Source organism: Notamacropus eugenii, chromosome 3 (assembly GCF_028372415.1).
Source record: "Notamacropus eugenii isolate mMacEug1 chromosome 3, mMacEug1.pri_v2, whole genome shotgun sequence".
Lineage (NCBI taxonomy): Eukaryota > Metazoa > Chordata > Mammalia > Diprotodontia > Macropodidae > Notamacropus > Notamacropus eugenii.
Genome location: NC_092874.1, coordinates 454,356,061 through 454,376,774, shown reverse-complemented (window position 1 = coordinate 454,376,774; position 20,714 = coordinate 454,356,061). Strand labels below are relative to the sequence as shown.

The 20,714-nt window shown below is 40.2% G+C and overlaps 1 protein-coding gene across 4 annotated transcripts in view; it reads right to left on the bottom strand.

Annotated features, from left to right (window-relative positions):
- Window positions 1-20,714, bottom strand: part of FRMD4B (FERM domain containing 4B) — a 204,598-nt gene that overhangs the window by 115,436 nt on the left and 68,448 nt on the right. For all 4 annotated transcript variants that reach the window (XM_072598701.1, XM_072598702.1, XM_072598704.1 and 1 more), the window contains exon 4: window positions 19,330-19,422. In XM_072598701.1, coding sequence (XP_072454802.1) covers window positions 19,330-19,422 — 93 coding nt within the window. The remainder of the gene's footprint in view (window positions 1-19,329; window positions 19,423-20,714) is intronic.

Here is a 20,714-nt window from a genome sequence, read left to right as displayed (position 1 = left end):
CTGCAGTCACTGCCTTTCTTTTCCTGATTGTAAGGGCTCTAACATGAAATGTACGTGCAGCTCGATACCACTTATCTTACAACATTCATTCCTATGAGCGACTTACCATGTATCCACATAATGCTAAGTTGGTTCTTACCCTCTAGGGCTGTGCTTGTGATTTCAATAGGATAGGGAATTCTCCACAAGGAAACTCCCAGTAGAAAACAGATCTGCACATTCTCTGCCATTTAGAGTTTAGAGCACAGAGAGGTTAAGTGATTTGCCCAGGGTCACATAGTCAATGTGTGCTAGAGAAACTAGGTTTTCCTGGCTCTGAGACTGGCTCTCAATATACTAAACACACTGCCTCTCTCTTACTCTTTAACTTTTGCTGAGTAAGAAGTGCATAATCAGACCCTGAGGCATTCCACTGAAATTTGTTTTTCTGACTCCAGGTGGGGTTTAAGGGCCCCAGGCTCACCCAGTCAATCCCCTCTGCATTAGAGGCAGCCTGGGTTTTCCCTTGGCCAACAGCCAAGGCTGGCCCATAAATGCAACCCTGGTCTTTTCTCATGCAAATTAATGTATTTCTGGTCTCCCACTCTCTCTGCTCTGCTTTTGATAGCACAATCTGCAAGATTACATTGAGCAGGTCTCTGTTTGCTCTGGCATTTCCTTCTGTGTAGGACTGAGGCCTTGGGGATTGCCTATTTTTGTCATCCTGGGATGATAAAGCTGGTTGGTGGAGGTAGGTTCTTTATGGAGGCTGAGTGGGAAAGCTTAGGTTCCCAAGTGGTCTTCAAGTGTTTGTGCCTGGCCTTATAAATAATACATTTGATGATTGAGTGGCAGGGCTCATCTGGGGGTCTGGGAAGAGTGCTTCACTCTTAAATTGGTGTGAGTCATGAGAAACCAGGACTCAAGTGGCAGCCAGAGCCCCTGTTTGGCTGGGCATGACAGTGGTGTGACACTGGCCATGAACGGCTCAGTGAGTTTTCTTTACAGAGGGGGAACACTTAAAAGAAGGTTAGAGAATTGAAAATGGGTTGGAGAGTGTGTCCATAAGGAAACAACAGGCTTTCATTTTTGCCTTGGGATCCCCAGTGCTTAGCGTGGTACCTGACATGTCAGTCGATCAGCATATGTTTATTAAGTACCTACTATGTGCTAGACACCATGCTGCAGACACAAGAACAAAGAACGAAACAATCTCAACTTGTGAGGTATCTTCATTTTACTGGGGGGGGGGATGACAAATACATTTATTTGATGTATTTTTATGCTGTCTCCCTCTTTTAAAATATCAGCTTCTTGAGGGAAGGGATCATTTGTTTTTATTTGTACTTGTATCCATAGAACAGGGCCTGACCCAGAGCAAGTGTTTAATAGATGCCTGTTGACTTGACCTGATAGAAATACATAAAATGAGTAAATACAAAAAAGATACAAAGTTATTAAATACAAGACAGTTTGGGAAAGAAGATACTGGTATTTAAGTGGGAAAAGTTTCACGTACACTGTGGTATGTGATCTGAATCTTAAAAGAAGACAGGGACTCTAAGGTACAGGTGGTACAGGTAAGCAGCAAGAGCATTACCAGCACTGGTACATTGAATCAGGCTATGGGATGCTATGTCTATAAGGAACACAGAGTAGGGGCGTAAATGCTTACGGAGAGCTTGATGGTAGCTTTATCTACAAATTTGTGGGCTTATAAAAGATCTTCCCCCGTAGGTGAGATATCAAGGCATGTACAGAGAACAAAATAACCAGTTATTGAATTAGGACTAAGGCTTTTCCCTTCCTATTTCCTCATTTAGAAATCAATCCATTGTAAGTTATTTAGCTAGCATCTGAAGGACATTGTTGATAATAAGACTGGATTAACTTTCTCCTCCATCTTATTCAGACTTCACCCATGTGGGGAAGTCCCTTGTGTTCTTCTAATCAGGCTCAGGGTGGTGAAGGTATATATCCTTTATCTAAATTGTACAGGGCTAGGGGTGGTGGTCTGCGAATGAGAGGGACATAATCAGTCATGTTCCCCAATGCTTCATTAGAATAGGTTCACCTCTCATTATAATATTCATTGTCTCATTAATTGTTAACTAGTCAGAGTTGATCGCTGTCTGTCAGGAACACCCATTCTTCCAAAAACATGTAAGCATCAACAGGATTTGTCTTTTGTTTATGAGAGACCAAAGACAGCCAAATGACCAACCTCTTATTAATTGTTCATGAGCCATGATTAATAAAATGATTAATTACCCAGAAGTTTGTCTCTCAAACTTTTTGTATGTTATACTCACGGGATTCTTGTCAGAAAAAGCCCTTTGTCAGCTTTCCAAGCATCATATAAATGTAAGGGGTTGAGGTCAACGAAGCAATCACTTGCCTCCATGCCACCTGTTCAAGTAAGAGGATTCCTACCTGCCAGGGGCTTGTTCTGACTTAAAAATTCTGACTTGTACAATTTGATATTGTCTTCCTTTACCATACTAGACTGGCACGTAACTTTTTCATTCTTTCTCCAACTTTCGGCACACCCTAAAGAAAAACCACATTTGTAAACATTGCCTAAAATAAGGCTCAGCTGTGAAAGAAGCCAAATGCTTGTAGAAATACATGTACTTGATGCCTTTAAAGAATGTGCTGAATGTAATGAACACTGAACACCACCATCAAAGATGGAATCGACTGCATGTTAACAGACAGGAAAGACTGGTTACCCAATGTGGGAGTGATTTCAGAATCAACCATGTGTAGTTAGACCATTGACAAGTTAGAGCAAAGTTCAAAATCATGGCAAATGAGAAGATGAGACGTGAGAAGACACTAGGGGTGATTTCTACAATATTCGATTGCTCCAACCTGGCCTATTTAAATGAACCATTCACTGATAAACATGGGGAATGATAAAGGCCTACTCTGATTGCCAAAGTTTCTTAGGACAGTTTAATAGATAAAAAAAAAGTCACCCAAATAAAGAGTCCAAAAAGGCCCAGAAACTTCCTGAATTGGCCAGCACTTGCTCTTCTTGCAGAGGAGGTGACACTTGAGAGTGGAAATGGAGAGTAGGGACTCCCTTATTTGCAAAACATCTTAGAGATGGATGATGTCAGATTATCTCCCAAAACAGAAAAAACTAAATGAAGGGGAAGGTTAGCTTGAAGACAGTTTGGGGCTGAGCCAACAATGTGATAAGGTAGGAAGAACCACACTTGTGTTCCAATACTGGCTCTTTGACTTGCTAATAATAATCATATTGCACCTTAAGGTGTTCCAAGTACTATTTGGTCCTTTCAATAAGCCTGTGAAGCAAGTGCTATTATTATCCCTATTTGTCAGATGAGGAAACTAAGGCTGAGAGAGGTCAAGTCACTTGATCATACAACACCCATCTCTGACCCAGGGTGCATAGTGAAGGATTCCAGCTTAGGTTTTTATGACTCCAAATCCAGGGCTCTAATCACTAGAGTTGGAATTAAGGTTAGAATACAATTAGGGCTAAGGATAGGGTTAGAGCACTGGACCTGGAGATGGGAAGACCTGAGTTGATTCTAGCCTCCAACACTTACTAGGTAATGTGGCCCTGGGCAAATCACTTAGCCTTTGTTTGCTTCAGTTCAGAAAATAGGCTAAAAATATTCTTCCCTTGTTGAAATTCACTTATATGTTTTGTCTTTCCCATTAGAATACAAGCTTCCTGAAGGCAAGGACTGTCTTTGCTTTTGGGCTTGTATCCCTAGTACTTGGTACATACTTACCCTTTCATTCAGAAGAAATACACTGTGAGAGATGACACAATTTTAATGGCACTTAGGGGGTCAGTTTTTAAGATATGTCAAAGAGAAACATTTAAAGGAGTAGAAATGGTCTCAGAAGTTGTTATTAACAAAAAAAATTCTATAAAGTTGAGACATCACTATCACCCAGTATTTCTGCTTTCTGCCATAAAATGTTTATGAGAATGGCCCATGAAGAGACCATAAAATCATAGATTTAGAATTAAAAAACACTGGAGAGAGAATTTTTAGAGGAAAATCACACAAAGAAATTGACAATGAAGAGTTCCAATGCAAGGTAAGGAATCTATGTATTAAAAGAAGAGTAAAGAGGGCATATTCAAATAACACCAATAGAAGCACCAGAAATGGAAATAGAATTTCCTCAGGATAAAACAAATCTCTTGTGACTTCTTACTCTTCCTCTCCAACACATTGAAGGAATAAATCAAGTGAAAGTAAAAAAATCAAAAAATTCCTAGACAAGTTGATGAAACTAAATAATTTTGAAATATCTATGCAAATGATAAAACATTAGATTATCTCCTTGAGAGATAAAATCATAGAAATAAAAGGGGAAGAAGAAAATGGGCCAGGAAAGTATACACTTACAAAAGGAAGTGGAATTTACATGGTCAAAAGTTAAGGGGACAGGGAGAACATAAGAATTTTAAGGCTTCTGGAAAACTGTGAAGACAAGAAGAATCTGATCACTGTATTTTAGGCTGTCATATCAGAAAACTGCCAAGAAAAAATGAGAAAGGTCAGATTCCAAATTGACAGAAATCATATGATGCCAACATAGGTGAATTTCCAGTTGAGCTCACCTAGACATATTATTATCAAGCTTAAAGGACAAAATATTATTACATGATACCACGGAGAAATGTATTAAAAATAAAGATTAAAATTTCAGATTTCTTTTTTTAAAAAAAGAAGCTGGAATATGATATTCTGGAAAATTAAGAGATATAAGACTTCACTCCCAAATCTGTTATCTGGCAAAATTAATACTTCTTTTTGAAGATTAAAAAAATGGTCATTTAATAATTTACATGAAGTTTGAAAAATTTGTGGCTGAGGTAACTTTTATATGAAAAACCAGAGACTAAAATTATCAAGATATATTCTTGTCATTAGCAAGTAACTATAACTTTTCTATCTTACTCAAATCATCTTAGGGAGATCATAAAACAAAAACCTTGTTGATTTGATTAACAGCTGAATAACCCTTGAAAGAGACAAATGAGAAAGGAGGGAAGAGAGGAATACATTGATATTGGACTTCACAGATAAGGGATGTTTGCATATGAGTAATCCCAGAGCTACATTCCTTTCTCAAACCTGGTAGAGGGTGTGGAAGTCAAATTTTTCAAAACTTATGAAGGGAATAGTATGAAATATAGGAACTGTGTTTACTCTTGACTGTATGTGTATATATGTGTATTTTATTAAGCCTGAGATAGGATCAAATACTAGTAGAATAAAGAAGATTGAATTAGCTTCTGACGAAAAACTGGTATAAATTTGACAAAATAGATGGGAGAGCATTAGGTAAAGATCTTCTGCATAACAAAAAGTAGCATACCTAGACTAAAAGTAAATAGAAACAGCCTTTTGGATTGGGAAAAGAATATTTGCAATAAACATTTCTAATAAAAAAAACTGATGTTCAAAAAAAAGAATATATCAGAGTTTTATGAGTAACTCCTGGTAGAGTAGATGAAGCACTGGGCTTGGAACCAGAAAGATTCATCTTCATGAGTTCAAATCTGGCCTCAGACACTTACTAGCAGGGTGACACTGGGCAAGTCACTTAACCCTGTTTGCCTTAGTTTCCTCATTTATAAAACGAGCTGGAAAAGGAAATGGCAAACTCCTCCAGAATCTTTGCCAAGAACATCCCAAATGGGAAGTTGGAGAAGACTGCACCTACTGAACAACAACAAAACTATATTGGAAAAAATGATGACCTCAGAATTACTGAGTGAAATACTTGGTTTAAAAAGAAGAAATTTGGGTTGAGACTTGGTTTCTGGAGGGGACTATGGATTGCCTTTCATTGAATAAGTTAACAAATGATAGTCTAGATAAGTTCCAAGATAATACTTCCAATATTGGTCTTATTCCTCCTTAAATACTGCTTGAAAAAAGTATATAGCTAATAAATGTTTGTTCAATTAGATACAAAGGAAAGAATAGACAATTCTGCATTTATTGCTTATTTTGATTACAAAAAACTTTTGGTTTGCTGACAGCCTTAAAGGTAGATAACTCCAATGTATATGCTGAGTATTTCAGATTCCTTAACAGATACAATTGTATAGACAGCTTTGTTACCAGCAGAGGCATGGGTAAGCTACACGCTTTTTTGAGGAGCTTATCAATACTATAAAGGATGGCATTTGCTCCTGATTGTAGTGATTGCACTGAGGGCCCCTTCAGTGGCATCCATGATCACTCAAGAGATTAGCCCAGCAATCCATACAGGAGAAGCCGCTTAGGTAAATTGTCCAGACTATGAGATTCAGCAAATATTTCTTAAGTGCCTACCATGTTCCAGGCACTATGGTAACTACTGAGGATACAAAGAAAGGCAAAAGAATTGAATGAGCAGCCTACTGAGTTAGTCCATTGGCACAAATACCTTGGACTTGACTCTTTATAGATAGACAATAATTTGGGACCAGAATCCAGAATCACAGAATCTTGGAGTTGGAAGAGATCTCAGAGACCTATAATCTCAGTCTACAACCAGAAGAAGAGAGAAGGCTAGATTATATATGGGAAATTGAATATTTAATGCTTTCAAAGATTTTAAGATACTTCCTGATACAAAAGCCTTTATTAACACTAGCATTTTCTTGGTAATGCAGTATGACTATGAGTCATGGAATGCCATGATCTGCAAAGAATCAAAATAATGGATGAATCAAAAAGTAATGAAAAGGTGCATGAACAGATGAACAGTGTCAATGACTTGTTGGTAAGCAGCCACATAATAGAAGGTAAAGCTTTTGAGGACATGTTTGATTGGAAAAGGTGGTGGGCTGGTCACATATCAAGGGTGAGAGATAACGCTCGGAAGACCCAAGTACTCTACTGATGGTTACAAAATGTTACAGGAATAAGAGGAAGGTTTCTAGTTTATTGTTTGAATTCTTTATGGAATATTGGTGGAAATATATGCACAAAGACAAAGCCAAAAGTGAAATAGTTCCTTTTCCCAGGGATCTTCCCTTCTAAGGGCAGCTAGATGGTGCAGGATAGGATAGAGTGCTGGGTTTGGAATCTGGACAGGCCTGTGTTCAAATCCTATCACACATGTTTACTTAGCTGTGTGAGCCAGGGCAAGTCACTTAACTGCTCTTCGTCCCAGTTTCTTCATCTGTAAAATGGAGATAATAGCATCTCCCTCCCAAGGTTGTTGCAAGAATTAAATGAGATATTTTGAGGACAGCTAACTATACATTAATCCAGGTTGCCTCTCCTATTTCGATAGATTATCTGAACCAACACTTTCTGTCATTAACAGAAGAATTTAATAATCTCTTTACTATTGCTCTAACTCACCCAGGCAGACTGAAACTGTATTTAGGTAAATGCATTGTTTCTAAGAGTGAAAACATGGCTGCACTGTGAGCTGCATTAAGGGAAAGAGTACCAACATGGATGAGATCACAGATCCATTAAGGTAGAAGAAATAGAGACTGAGGTAGCATCTAAATGACAGGCAGCAGGAAAAAGCACAAAGAGGGCTGACCTCTGACCCAGGAAGACCTGGATTCAAGTGTTGTCTTTGACCCATGGTGGGTTTGCCACCTTGGATAAGTTCCTTAACTACTCAGTGACACAGGCAACTCTCTACAACAGTAAATTACTGAGTTCATGCCAGCCTATATTGTATAAAGTAAATTTTCTCCTCTGGGAGTTCCCTCTATCAATTAAATCCCAGGTCATCTTAATCTCTGTCTTATTGTCTAAATAAGAGATATCCCACTGAAACAAATGTTGGATTATAGGCCTAGGCTTGTCAAGGACCTTGGAGGTCACTAAGACCAATTACCTCATTCCACAGATGAGGAAATCAAAGGTCAGAGTGATCCAAGGTCACACAGGTGTGTTACTGTGTGATTTATAAGCCCTGGTCTTTCAACAATACTCTTCGTATTAGATCCTGGATTCTTAACTTTTTGTGTGCAGGTGTTAATAGATTCCTTAGGTAGTTGGGGAAACTTATGGATCCTTTCTCAAAATGTTTTGCTGCCTACATTCAAAATTGAAGGAAATGCCAAGTTTTAGTTAGCAATTAGTGAAAAATAAAGATATTTTTTCAGCATCCAAATTTACAGACTCCCTGAAATTTTTCTCTGGATCTGAGGTTAAGAATCCCTCCATAAGACCATACCATTCTATCTTATTTATAGAAACCTCAAATGGCAGAAAGGGTTATCTTTTCAATGTAGGAAAGATTTTGTAATTTTTTTTTTTATAGAAAATCATTCTGTAGCTAGGTACAACATCTATGCAAATACTAAATAAACAAAGTATTAAAAAAACCTCTGGCTTCTTAATTAAATTAAATATATCATCCAAGGCTTTCATTTTAGCTTTCTTTGCAAAAGAATTTTAGGATTTAGAGATGGAAGAGACATTAGGAATCAGATAGTTCAAACCCTCTCATCTTACGCAGAGAAGAATGAGATGATTCACCTGAGGTAAAACCAAGAAGTGACAGACCTCCTGATTCAATAATAGAATTTAGACCTAGAGGTGAAAGGATTTTTGAGCCTCAAGCTCTACTTAAAGCTATAAAGGATCTCCAGGACAGTGCTGCTGGTTTGTCCTTGGCCACCACAGCTGATTGTTTAATTTTCCTGGTGAACATTTACACTTTAGAAATCTGCAAATTTTACAAATCAGAGTTTGAGGTAATCATTTTTTGATTGTCTGGACTTTAAAAAGTGGTAGAGAAAATGTTAATGATGCAGATCAAGCTTAAAAGTGTGTTGAGTACATTTTTTTCTTCTGGAGAGCTGGATGTTAAACATTTACCAGCATATCTCTGCAAAGGCCATCTACTCCAAACCCTTCATTTTGCAGGCAAGGTCTAGACAGTGATTAGCTGGCTTCTCCTGGGTCAAATAGGCAGCAAACATCAGATGGAATCTGAACATAGAGTTTGATTTCCACAGTCAGTGATTTCTTTCCCTGTTGAGAGACTCTCTTCTGAATGCCAGAGAGGGAGAAATTTTAATTTAGGTGGTCACATGAAAAATTCAGCCCTCAGAAGAGGTACTGCCTTGTGAATAAGTATGTATGCCAGGAGATAAACCTTAATTGGTTTCCGGTGTCTTACTAATCGAGAAGACAATTCACTTGGTGAAGGTTCACATCTTCCATGTCTGCCCCATTTTTTCCCCCTCCCATCAGCACCAGAGGCTCCCTTGTTATCCTTCGATAATGAAATGAGACCATGTCACAGAAGTGATGAGTATGTGTTCTGTGCCAGAGGGGGAAAGGCAGGCATTGGAAAGGTGACAGGTATGAGGCTCCCAGAGCATCGGCTCAGTCCTCAGGCTGCTTGCCTCCTTATGAGAGGACCCCGAGTACCATCATTCTTTTAAGACTTTAGCTGCAGAAACAGAAAAAGCACACAAATGCAGTGTTCCTCTATCAACACATCCATATTCCCTGACTTGAAATATTACAATGGCCTCAGCTTTTATCTCGAAATTTGAAAGTGCCAGGGAGAGGATGTCTTTAGTGAGCAGACATCAGTCTCCTTCTTTCAGCATATTTTCCTTTGTCTTTGTCCATGTCTGATAAAGTCATAGAGTCTATGGCTTGGAAGAATTAGACATTCTCCCTTCTAATGACCAATTTCATTTTACATATGAGGAAACTGAGGCCTGCTGAGATGAAGCGACTTGTACAAAAGGTGGACCTGGAAACAGAAGTCATAGCTTTTGACTCCTTTGGTAGGGGTCCCTCAAGTAAGGCCAAACCAGATGGGGGCTGTTCAATGACATATTTGGAACTAATCTGGCCATAAACTACTTGTGGCCTTGAACTACTTGCAGAACCTAGAGATCACGACAGGCAAGTTCATAAGGCATACCATCTCCTCTCCACCCTGTAGTAAACAAGGCTCTCTCCCTTTCATATAGGCTTTGGCTTTTTACTCATACACACACATGCACATACTCATGGTAAGAAACCCATACACAAATAATACACACATGTGCACACATATGCATGCACAATCTCACACACAGTACAAACACATGTGTATGTACAAAGAATGAACACACATGTGTACTGTATATTTATATGCATGTATATAAATGTATGTGTGTACATTCAAAAACACATATACATTCTCATAGACACTCATACAGACACAATATATGCAGCTGTGTGCAAATACACACAAACACCCACATACATGACATATACACGCAAATATATGTACACACAGGCACATGTACCTGTATGCCTGTGTATGTATTTCTATGAAGATGTGTACATGTACAAACACACACATGCATTCATGTACACACACACACACAATCCCACTCGTAGGCTTCTTTATGGCAGGGATGTCTCTTCCTTTCTTTGGGTCTCTAATACTATCCTCAGAACTTAACATAGTACCTGAAACATAGTAAGTGTTTACTAAATGCCTGTTAAATTGAACAGAATGGTCCTGGGGCATTGATAAAAGGGAACTGGAGAAATATTGACATAAAACAGTAAAATTAGACCCATTTTCATATTTCAATAATACCAGACCTAAATATTTTTGATTTGTATGTAGTTTCCTATTGAGAAGCAGTATGACATCTTTGGAGTCAGGAAGATACGAGTTCAAATTCTCCCTCTTATAGGTCCTGGCTGTTTGACATTAGGCAAATCACTAAGCTTCTCAATTGCCCTGGGCATTAAGTGGTTAAGTGACTTGCCCAGGGTCATTCAGTCAGTATATTTTCAAGGCAGTCCTTAAACAGAGGTCTTTCTGATTCTGAGGCCAGCTCTCTAAGCCATATAGCTTCTCTTGTCACCATTATTATCTTTTTGTTTTTAAAAACAATTTATTATTCTATTTTACAAACATTTATTTTCTCTCCTTCCCACTGGAGTCTAGTTATTAATTATTAGTAATATTACTAACATTTTTATTGCAATTTAAGGTTTACAAAGTGCTTTTCATATATCACCTCTTTTGATCCTTACAACAATCCTAGGAGGTAGATGGTATTATTAACCTCATTTAACATATAAGGAAATTGAGGCTGAGAGAGGTTAAGTAATAATGATAGCTAGTGTTTATGTAGTTGTAAAGTTTGCCAAGTACTTTACAAATATTTTAGAAAATTGAGTGTGAGAGAGGTAAAGACATTGGCCCACGGTCACACAGTTATTAGGTATCTGATTCTGGGTTTGAACTCAGATATGTCTGACTCCAAGTCCAGCACTCTAGCAATCAGTATTTAATTATTAAAGTCATTTTTCTGAATTTAATGTACACCTAAAAAAGGGAGAATATTCCCATAGAATAGCAGAATAGAAAGTAGAATAGAAAAAGAGAATTATATGTGAAAACACAAATCTCCATTACGTATAGCTTCCTTTAAAAATAAAAGGCAATCAATAAACGTTTATTAAGCACGTACAATGTGCCAGAAACTTAAGTTCATTGGGAAAATATAGAGAATGAATAGGGTGGTGTCATAGGGAAAGCACAGGTGGTATGCTCATAATGTTTAACAACCAGCTGGGGGAAGGAAGTATGCTCTGAACCTGGAGATGAGGAACCTTAGGGGAGGGACTGTAAGGAGTCCACTGTCATTGGACTGCAGGGTGCATCCGGCTTACTTGTGGTGGTGTGGGGATTCAGAAGGTGGGGGAGGAAGGGGGTACAGGGCAGGTTAGGAAAGGTTTGGAATGCCATGAACAGGATTTTATATTTGATCATCATCATCATCCTGCCAGAACCTGTCAGAACCTTTCACCTCTCCTCACCAGAGCCTGAACCCCAAATCCCATTTCTGGACGGTGCTCAGCTCAGAACACCCATCTCTCACCTGGCTGCACTATTTTGGGGCTTCTCTGGTTTTCCCATCATGCCCTAGGAAGCCCCTCCCCTTTTCTTCCCATTCTTTTATGTGTTGTCTTTTCTACTAGATTCTACTCTCCTTGAGGACAAGAGTTTTATATTTGAATCTCCAGCCTTTAGGGTAGTGCCTGGCACACTGTATGTACTTCACAAATGTTTACTGACCGACTCACTGACTGAGTTATTGGTTTACCTATGCTTAAGGTAGATCAGTCTGACAACTGAGTGGAGGGTAGACTGGAATGGGGAGAGACTTGAGGCAGGTAGATCCACCCTCAGGCAATTGTAATAGTTCAGGCCTGAGATGATGTGATAGGGGCCTGTACCAGGGTGGCGGCTGGGTCAGAGGAGAGAGGGGGCTTTATTCCTAAGATATTTCCAAGGTAAAATTGAGAAGCACCTGGCAACAGACTCAACAGGTCACCTCCAAAACTATTCTGTTTGTCTTTATCAAGAAATTATTAAGCACCTATTATGTGCCATTTGTTGGGATACAGAGACATAAAATGAAAATGTTCCTGCTCTCAAGGAGATTACATTGGAGGCATCTGTCCTAAGAAGGTTATTACCTTTAATGGATATTGAAACATGACCCTTCTTTGCCAAGTGTAACGAGAAACATAATGGGTTTTTTAAGTGTGTTCTAGCAATCTGCTCCTTCTAGATCTTGTCTGGTTCTTAGTGAATAAGAGTCCACCATGGTCTCTTTAACCTCTGCAAGGCTAATGGCAAAATGTTCTCCTGGCTTCAGAGGAATCAGATTTTCCTTCCATTACTGGCCTGGAGAATACTCCAGGGAAACATAATTTTCATTGCTCTATATTACACCAAGATTTTCTAGCCATGTCTAGGGGAGCTGAAGAGCTTTTGAGTCAGAGAACCGGAGAATCTTGTCCAGGCACGCTAGCCCTAGCTTGCTGCCCACCCACGGGATGATTGTCTCTCAGAGAACCATCTGAGTATCTGGGGCCCCAGAGTGCTGAGCTAGGCAGGAAGTGGGAGAGGAAACCAGGGAGATATTCTCCCTACCCAGGCTTAAGAGATGTGTCAGGAATATGAGCCAGGACCCTCCCCCATGGTCTTCACAACATCCTGCTCTTGTCCATAACAGAGTGGGTGCAGGTGCTTAGGGGGCAAACTGGGAGGGAGAGAACAGTTGGAAATGGCTGATGATAAATGACAGGAGGCGATCCAGATGGGGAGGGGAAGAATGATAATCACTGGCATTTATATGGTACCCTCTGGGTGCCAGGCATTGTGCTAAGTGCTTTACAAATATCATCTCATTGGATCCTCACAACAACCCCAGGGGTAGGTGCTATTATTCCCATTTTACAGTTGAGGAAACTGAGACAAGCAGAGGTTGTGACTTGGCTGAATTTGAACTAGGTTCCCCTGACTGCCTGCTCTCCCCAATAGAATCTGACACTATAATAAGGATGAGGAGGACTGACACCTCCAGTATTTTAAAGTTTGAAAAGCATTGCATAGGTCATCTCATCTAGGTGGCACAGAGTGCTGAACTTGCAATCAGGAAGTCCTGGGTTTAAATCCTATCTCAGACACTTACTAGCAGTGGACATGGTCCCAAAGCTTAGGACATGGTCTGGCACACAATAAGTGCTTAATAAACATTATTGATTCACTGGCCCTAGGCAAGTCACTTAACTTCTGCCTGCCTCAGTTTCTTCATCTATAAAATGGGGCTAATAATAGCATATATTCCCCAGGGCTGTTGTAAAGATCAAATGAAATAATATTTGTGAAGTGCTTTGAAAACCTTAAAGAGCTACTGAAATGCTAGCTGTTCTTATTTCAGCTCATATTAGCTCTGCAGGCTTGCTCCTATGTATATTATTATCTCCATTTTGCAGATGAGGAAACTGAGGCTCACAGAATTAATATGTCATTGGTGGGATCTGAACTCAGATTCAATTTGTGCCTGCTCTTTACCCTGCCATGTCACACTATAAATCGAGGTGTGGTGAGATGAGCTCAGAGGAATAGGGTCTGAATCTTGAATTGTATGAATTGAAAACTGTATGAACACATACTCTGTGTGTAGAATCTGAGCACTGCAGAGGACCCAACTCATTCATGAGAAGAATGTCCACCACAGCTGTTACTGGACATGGGACCTTGGACAGGTCAGATGACCTCTGGCTCATTCTTCTCATCTATAAAACAATGGGGTTTGGGCTCTGAGATCCTTTCCCCTCTAACTCCTCCCATGATCTTACTGCCCTAGAGAAGTCTTCTAATTGATTATATGCTGAGGCTGCTTCTGCTGTCTTTCCTCTTGACCTATTCAGGAGCCCCATTTGATACCCTGGCTTACATGACCCCCGTTCTTGTTTATCATTCCAATGCCAAGAATCAGGCCTTTAGGGAAGGCCCAAGAAATCTGTGTGGAATTCTTTTGTGTTTAATGATAAAAATCTGGGAAGAAGTATGCGGTCTGGTGAGACAAAGCAGGCAGAACTCCCTTCATTTTGTATGATAACAACAATATTAGAAAGTCAGACAGCTTGGAAAGATGTAAGAATGCTGATCAATGCAAAGCCCACCATTGCCACAGGATCAGTGAGGAGGGAAGATGAAGCTTGGTCCAGAGGACTGTCATGCTCATGGTTCTAGAAGACCCCTGTGAAGTTAAGCTCATCCCCTGACAGAAGGGGCAGAGTGAGAAATGACTCTGCACACAGGCACTGGGGGGTTTCTTTTGCTTGGCTGTACACACTGGTGACAAGGGTTTGGCTCTTCTTTTTCATCTAACTTGGGGATCAGTGGGAGGAGAGAAAATAATGCTTGTTAATTGAAAAATAAAGTGAAATGGAAACTACTGTTACTTCTTTATATTTAACTGCTAGTTATAACGACAGGGACTAGGAACAAGAGCAGGAGGACTGCACGGAATCGATCAGGCATGAATGGGTGGGGAGGCTGCCGGCTCTCTGGAAGTCACACGCAAGTCAGCACATGACGGTATGACTGGGTAAAGGAATGCTGGCTTCAGAGCAGGAACCTCGGTTGAAATCCCAGCGCTGCTACCTGTGTGACTTTGGGGAGGTCACTTCAAGAGATCACTGTTTTAGGACTTGGAAGGGATCTTGGAGGCCATTGAGTCCAACCCCCTCATTTTAGGAAACTGAGGCACAGACAAGTTCAGTGGGTCACATTCAGTAAATGCCTGAGGTAAGCCTCAGTTTATCTACAAAATGAGTGGGCTGAATGAACCAACCTTTAAGATCCCCTTCCTGCTCACAGCTGCAATTCCACAATCTTTAGGGGTGAGGATCATCGTCTTTTGTTTAGGCCTGGTGCCTGGCACACAGAGTACAAGCTCAATCAAAATTACATCAGTCCACTCCCTTATTTGCACTAGAAAACCTACTCAGGTGGGAGGTGGAGGCTGGGCAAGGAGCCCACTGATGCCCGATGAGGGAGCCAAGAACTTCTCCCAAGTCGTACATCTTCCAAGAGCCTTTAGCTTAAAGGAGATGTAAACTGTTATTTCTCTGGGGTTTTTAATCACATTCCTTAGCACAGACAACAAGCTCTGGGAGTTCTCCTGTTTCCAATAAGCTGGATCTTGCACTGAAGACAGGATCAACACCAGTACAAACCTCTCATATTCAGGGCTTCACAAACTTAAATTAGCACAGAGATGACAGCTGTTGCTACCACATACTTGCTAGCTGTGTGACAAATCATGGGATTTCTTTGGGGCTCAGTTTCCTCATCTGTAAAATGAGGGACTTGGACCAGAGAGTTTCTGAGATCCTTCTGGCTCTAGATCTGTCTATGATGTAGGACCCAAACTTTAAAGTACTCTAGTAAGTCTGGCGTTGTTATTGTGTGTAGGTATGCTTGTGACTCAGGAGTTGTCCCTTCAGGAATCTATTCTTTGTGAAAGACAAATATTAAAAAAAATCAGACCAGGGTATTTAAGTACCTAGCATGCTTCCATTACTAATGTACTTACTCCCTACTGTGACCATGGGAAGTCACAACTTCCCTGGGTCTCAGTCTGCTCATCTGGAAAGTGAGGAGGTTGAGGTGAATGGCCTAGGAGGCCATTCTAGATTTATCAGTGGTCCTCAGTTTCCCTAATCAGTCAGTCGACAAGTACTTTCTCCATACTCGACACTGTGCTGGGCACTGGAGATACATAGACAAGAGTTCGAGATGCTTCCATGATCATTCTTTGACCTCTGCAATTAATAGGACCCCAAACTCTCCTATCTCCAAAGCACCAGGAAACAGCCTTCAGGGGGAGCTACCAACACAGTTAAGCACTGCCAGCAGGTGGCGCTCCCATCCCAAAGGCTTAAGCAATGAATTGAAAAGGAGAATGGAAAACACAGCAGAGAAGAGGCCAAAAGGAGGAGAGGAGGAAGAAAGAGGAACAATAGAACCGCCCTGGGTGGGGAGAAGTCCTCCAGCAATGGTCCCATGTTGCACTCCCCATCTCTCCCCCCGTGCCTCCATGGGGCACTCTCTGAAGGATCCGAGGGAATGGGAACTTCCCCAATGAGGTCACTGCTTATAGCCTCACTTTTCTGCTTAAATACCCTTGTGTCCTCTCAAGCTGTTCAGAAGCCCACATCTGGGCTGCATTAGTGGCAGGCCTCCGACCAGGCACATGTGTTTGTGGGAGATAATCTAGAGGGAGATAACGAGCCAAGGGCAAGAACATCCCACAGAAAGCTGGAGGAGTCTGGATGCTGCTAATCCTTCTCTAATACAAGGGAGAAGAGATGTATATAGTAGTTACGTGCACATGCATGCATGCATCCATCCACCCATCCATCCATCCCTCCACCCATCCATCCATCCACCCATCCATCCATCCATCCATCTGCCTTCATTTATTAGACCTTTTTGAGATTCCTACATAGAAAAACAGATGAAGTTTGTAAGAAAGGAAAAGGTGACTGTAAAAGGAAAGCTAGATGCCTCTGACTCTTGGTTAGTTTTCTTTCATCTCTATGGCAGTGACAGAGTGAAAGTGCTCCTTCTATAAAATCCATCCCTGGCATTTGGACTTGGCATCCTCGAGGTGGCTTCTAGGGAGAAAGGTTTACTTTCCCATATCTCATGAGCAGATTCTCTTGTCAATTTAGTCCTTTTTACAAAGACTAGGGTACAATTTATGAAGCACTTTACCTCTGTATTTGTATTTTTTTTGGATCTGAGGACTCTTTGGCAGCCTGATGGAGCCCAGGGACCCCTTCTCAGAATTATTTTTTTAAATGCATACAATAAAACATATAGAGTTGCAAAGGAAATGAAACACAATCATCTAAATATAAAAAATCCCAACCCAACCAACCAAAAGAACCCTCTAAAAGCAGCCCGAGTTCAGGGCTCCAGTTAAGAAGCCTGCTAGGCCTAGATGGTCTGTCATGTCTCTTCTGGCTCTGAGTCCCTTGACCTTGAAAGGCAGTGAAAGCTGCTATGAACAGCTGCATCCCACAGCCACAGGGACTTGAACAGTTGCTGAGCTTAAAGCAGACCAGCAGTCACCATTTGGGTCTTTAACTATCCTTCTATTTAGGTGCTTAATCAACATGAATAACTACATTGTTGTTGCTCAGTCCTGTTTGACTCTTCTTGACCCCATTTGGGGTTTTCTTGGTAAAGATACTGATGTGGACTGCCATATCCTTCTCCAGTTAATTATATAGATGAGGAAACTGAGGCAAACAGGGTTAAGTGAGTTGTCCAGGGTCACAAAGCTAGTAAATATCTGAAGTCAGACTTGAATGGGGAAGATGAGTTTTCTTGACTCTAGGCCCAGGACTCTATCCACTGAGCCAATTAGCTGCCCCAAATAATCAAGTGGGTAGATAAAAAATGCCCTTTTCTGTAGGGTACAAAGTAATCAAGTCAACTCTTATCTGCTACCTCTGAGAGACTGAGTGTAAAGGCAAAATTTCCTAAACATAAAAGCCATCCAAAAATGGAAAGGGCTGCTTTAAGAAGTTATCAATGGACTGCCCCTCACTGGAGGTTTTTAAGGCCAGGTCGGAAGATCATGTGTCAGGTACAGCAACAACTAGCACAGACACAGCTCTTTAAGGTTTGTAACATGCTTTACAATATTATTTCTTTTTATTTTCCTAACAATCTTGGGAACTAGGTGCTACTATCATCTTCATTTTACAGATGACAAAACTGAGGCAAAGCAAAGTTAAATAAATGACTTGCCCAGGTTCACAGCAAGAATAAGTAACTGAAGCCAGATGTGAACCTCTATCTTCCTGCTTCTAGGTCTGATATTCTATCCACTGAGCCATCTAGAGGGGATTCATTTTCAGCAGTGGATTAGTTTATTTTTTAGGATATGGCTGCTGAGGCTCCTGCCAGCTCTGAGATTTTTTTGATGAGGGAGAAGTATCATTGACAGATCTGTTTTCTCAGTCCAGTATGAACGCCTGCCATTTGAAAGGAGACAATCAACTGGAAAGGGCAAAACCCTTAAGTTTTTTTAAAAAAAAGAAAAAGTGTCCCATATATTTATTTTCCAAAGCACCATTTTTTTCCATGTCCTATGACCTGGGCCATCTCATTTAACTCTTTGGTATTGGTTTCACCATTCTTATGAAATTGGAGGTAATAACAGTAACAAGGATCTCACCAGACTCTTGAAGAATAAGAGAATGATTGCTTGATAAGAGCACTGAACGTATGGACAGCCAAGTCAAAACAACGGCAAGCCTGCGTGTCACAGTGGAGATGATGACTCAGTGTGACTATTGTAAAGCATACAGGCCTGTATCTGGGAAAGCACAATCTACACGAACAAGAAACTACGATTTGAGGAATCCAAAGACAAATGCCTAAAAAGCTAAGATAAGAAAGTGGTGCCTAAATAAATGCTTATTCCCATGTTTCCTGACCTCTCTAAGACTGTAAGTTACAGAAAGATTATTTCAAAGGTTGGTGAAAGGCATTCCCAGGCTAACAAGACCTGTTGATGTGTCATCTCCACTAAGTTTCTGTTCTCATGCTCCCTCATGAAACAGAGGCATCCCTGGTCTTGAAGACCATGCTAATGGGGTAACTGTTTGTGTCCAAAAGTCAGTGTAGCTATCTAAGTTTGACAGATCACCAGAAGGGTCATCAATATGGTAAAAGCTTAGGGCCATAGTAATTTAGGAAGGTGGGACCTGATGGAAAGAGGCATACTTGCTAAGTTGGACGGAATGCTCACATGTATAAAATCTGACTTTGAATCATCATCAAAAGATGAACAAAAACAATTCTATGTGATATTTGGCTTACCTTGGCCCCCCAAGCCAAGATATTATGAAGCATCATTCTCCCTGTCATAATTTCTTGAAACAATACTGCTGTTTCTTCTGCCTGTAATGACCTATACTAAGAATCCTTTTATGTTAGAGACAAGCTGTACAGGGGAAGGCTATGACTACTCACCTTACGGCGAAGTACAAAGTGGCTGGACCTGGTTTCTTGGGCAAGTCATGGTCGAGAACTCGGTGATCGAGTTGCAGCCAAATGCTCTGACCTCTGTGGGGGAAAAATAGGATGAGCACAAAAAAAGGAAAAAGAAAGTCCAGTAAAATGAATGTCAACTTTTCCCTCTTTCTTTGAGTTTTGCTACTTGGGCCAAACTATCATGTCATTTCAGTTTTAAAAATTGCTAATTTCATCAACTAAATTAAAAAATTAAGTTTGATCAAAGCATCTTATCTGTGTTTAATTGTTACTGTTCAGTCATTTCAGTTGTGTCCAACTCTTTCTGACCCCTTTTGGGGTTTTCTTGGCAGAGATACTGGAGTGCTTTGCCATTTCCTTCCCCAGCTCATTTTACAGATGAGGAAACTGAGGCAAATAAGGTTAAATGACTTGCCCAGAGTCACAGAGCTATTAAGTATCTAAGGTTGGATATGAACTCCGGTTTTCCTGATGGCAGGCCCTGTGCAGTTTAGATTCTCACCCTATCTTGTGTTATAGGAAGTAACAATTATATCCCTTAACATGAAGAAATAAGACATTCTAGAGTTCAGTAAGGGAAATATTTTTTAATAGAGTCCATTACTACCAGAGGCACACTTCTAGGAGTATGTTTGTGGAAGAAATAATAAAGCAGCTATTTATTTATTTATTAATATTAACTTATTCAGGAACTTGGATATATTTGCTTTTTTAAAAAATATGTAGTTCTCTATTGACTAGAATTATAGGATATAGAACAGGTCTTCGAGATACTTTAGTCCAAATCTTCATTTCTTGGATGAGGAAATATAGGCACAGAATGTAAAGTGACTTGGCCAGATAGCAGGAAGTAGCAAAACTAAATTCCAAGCCTATGGTCTCTAACCACTTTTCATTAAGTATATGGTGCTGTATCTTAAGGTTCTGGAGCTGAAGATCATTTAGTTCAATCCTTTAAGAAGATAATTTGTGCAATTATAATAGCTCCAAATCAGCTTCTTCAAATGGATTGCTGACCCTTAAAAATGGAAAACAGGTAAAGGAAAGGACATTAATATGGACTAAGACTATTTCCTGAAGGAGTTTAAGTGGTGTAAATAAATCACCCCAATAAGGAGGCCAAAACAGGCTAGAAGCTGCCTCAGCCAAAAAAACAGCCGATCTCCTTGCCAGGTGGAGTGATACGACAGCCAAGAGCAACACCGGTTTAGAAGAAAAAGTCAATTGCAAATGTCATGGAGGTTATTATGTAAGCAAAACAGTTTCCCAACACAGTGAAGAGACAGATCATTCCAAGAACATTTATCAATGAAAATGGAAGGATAACAGTAAAAAAAAAAGATTTGTTAGCTTTTCAGTGACAA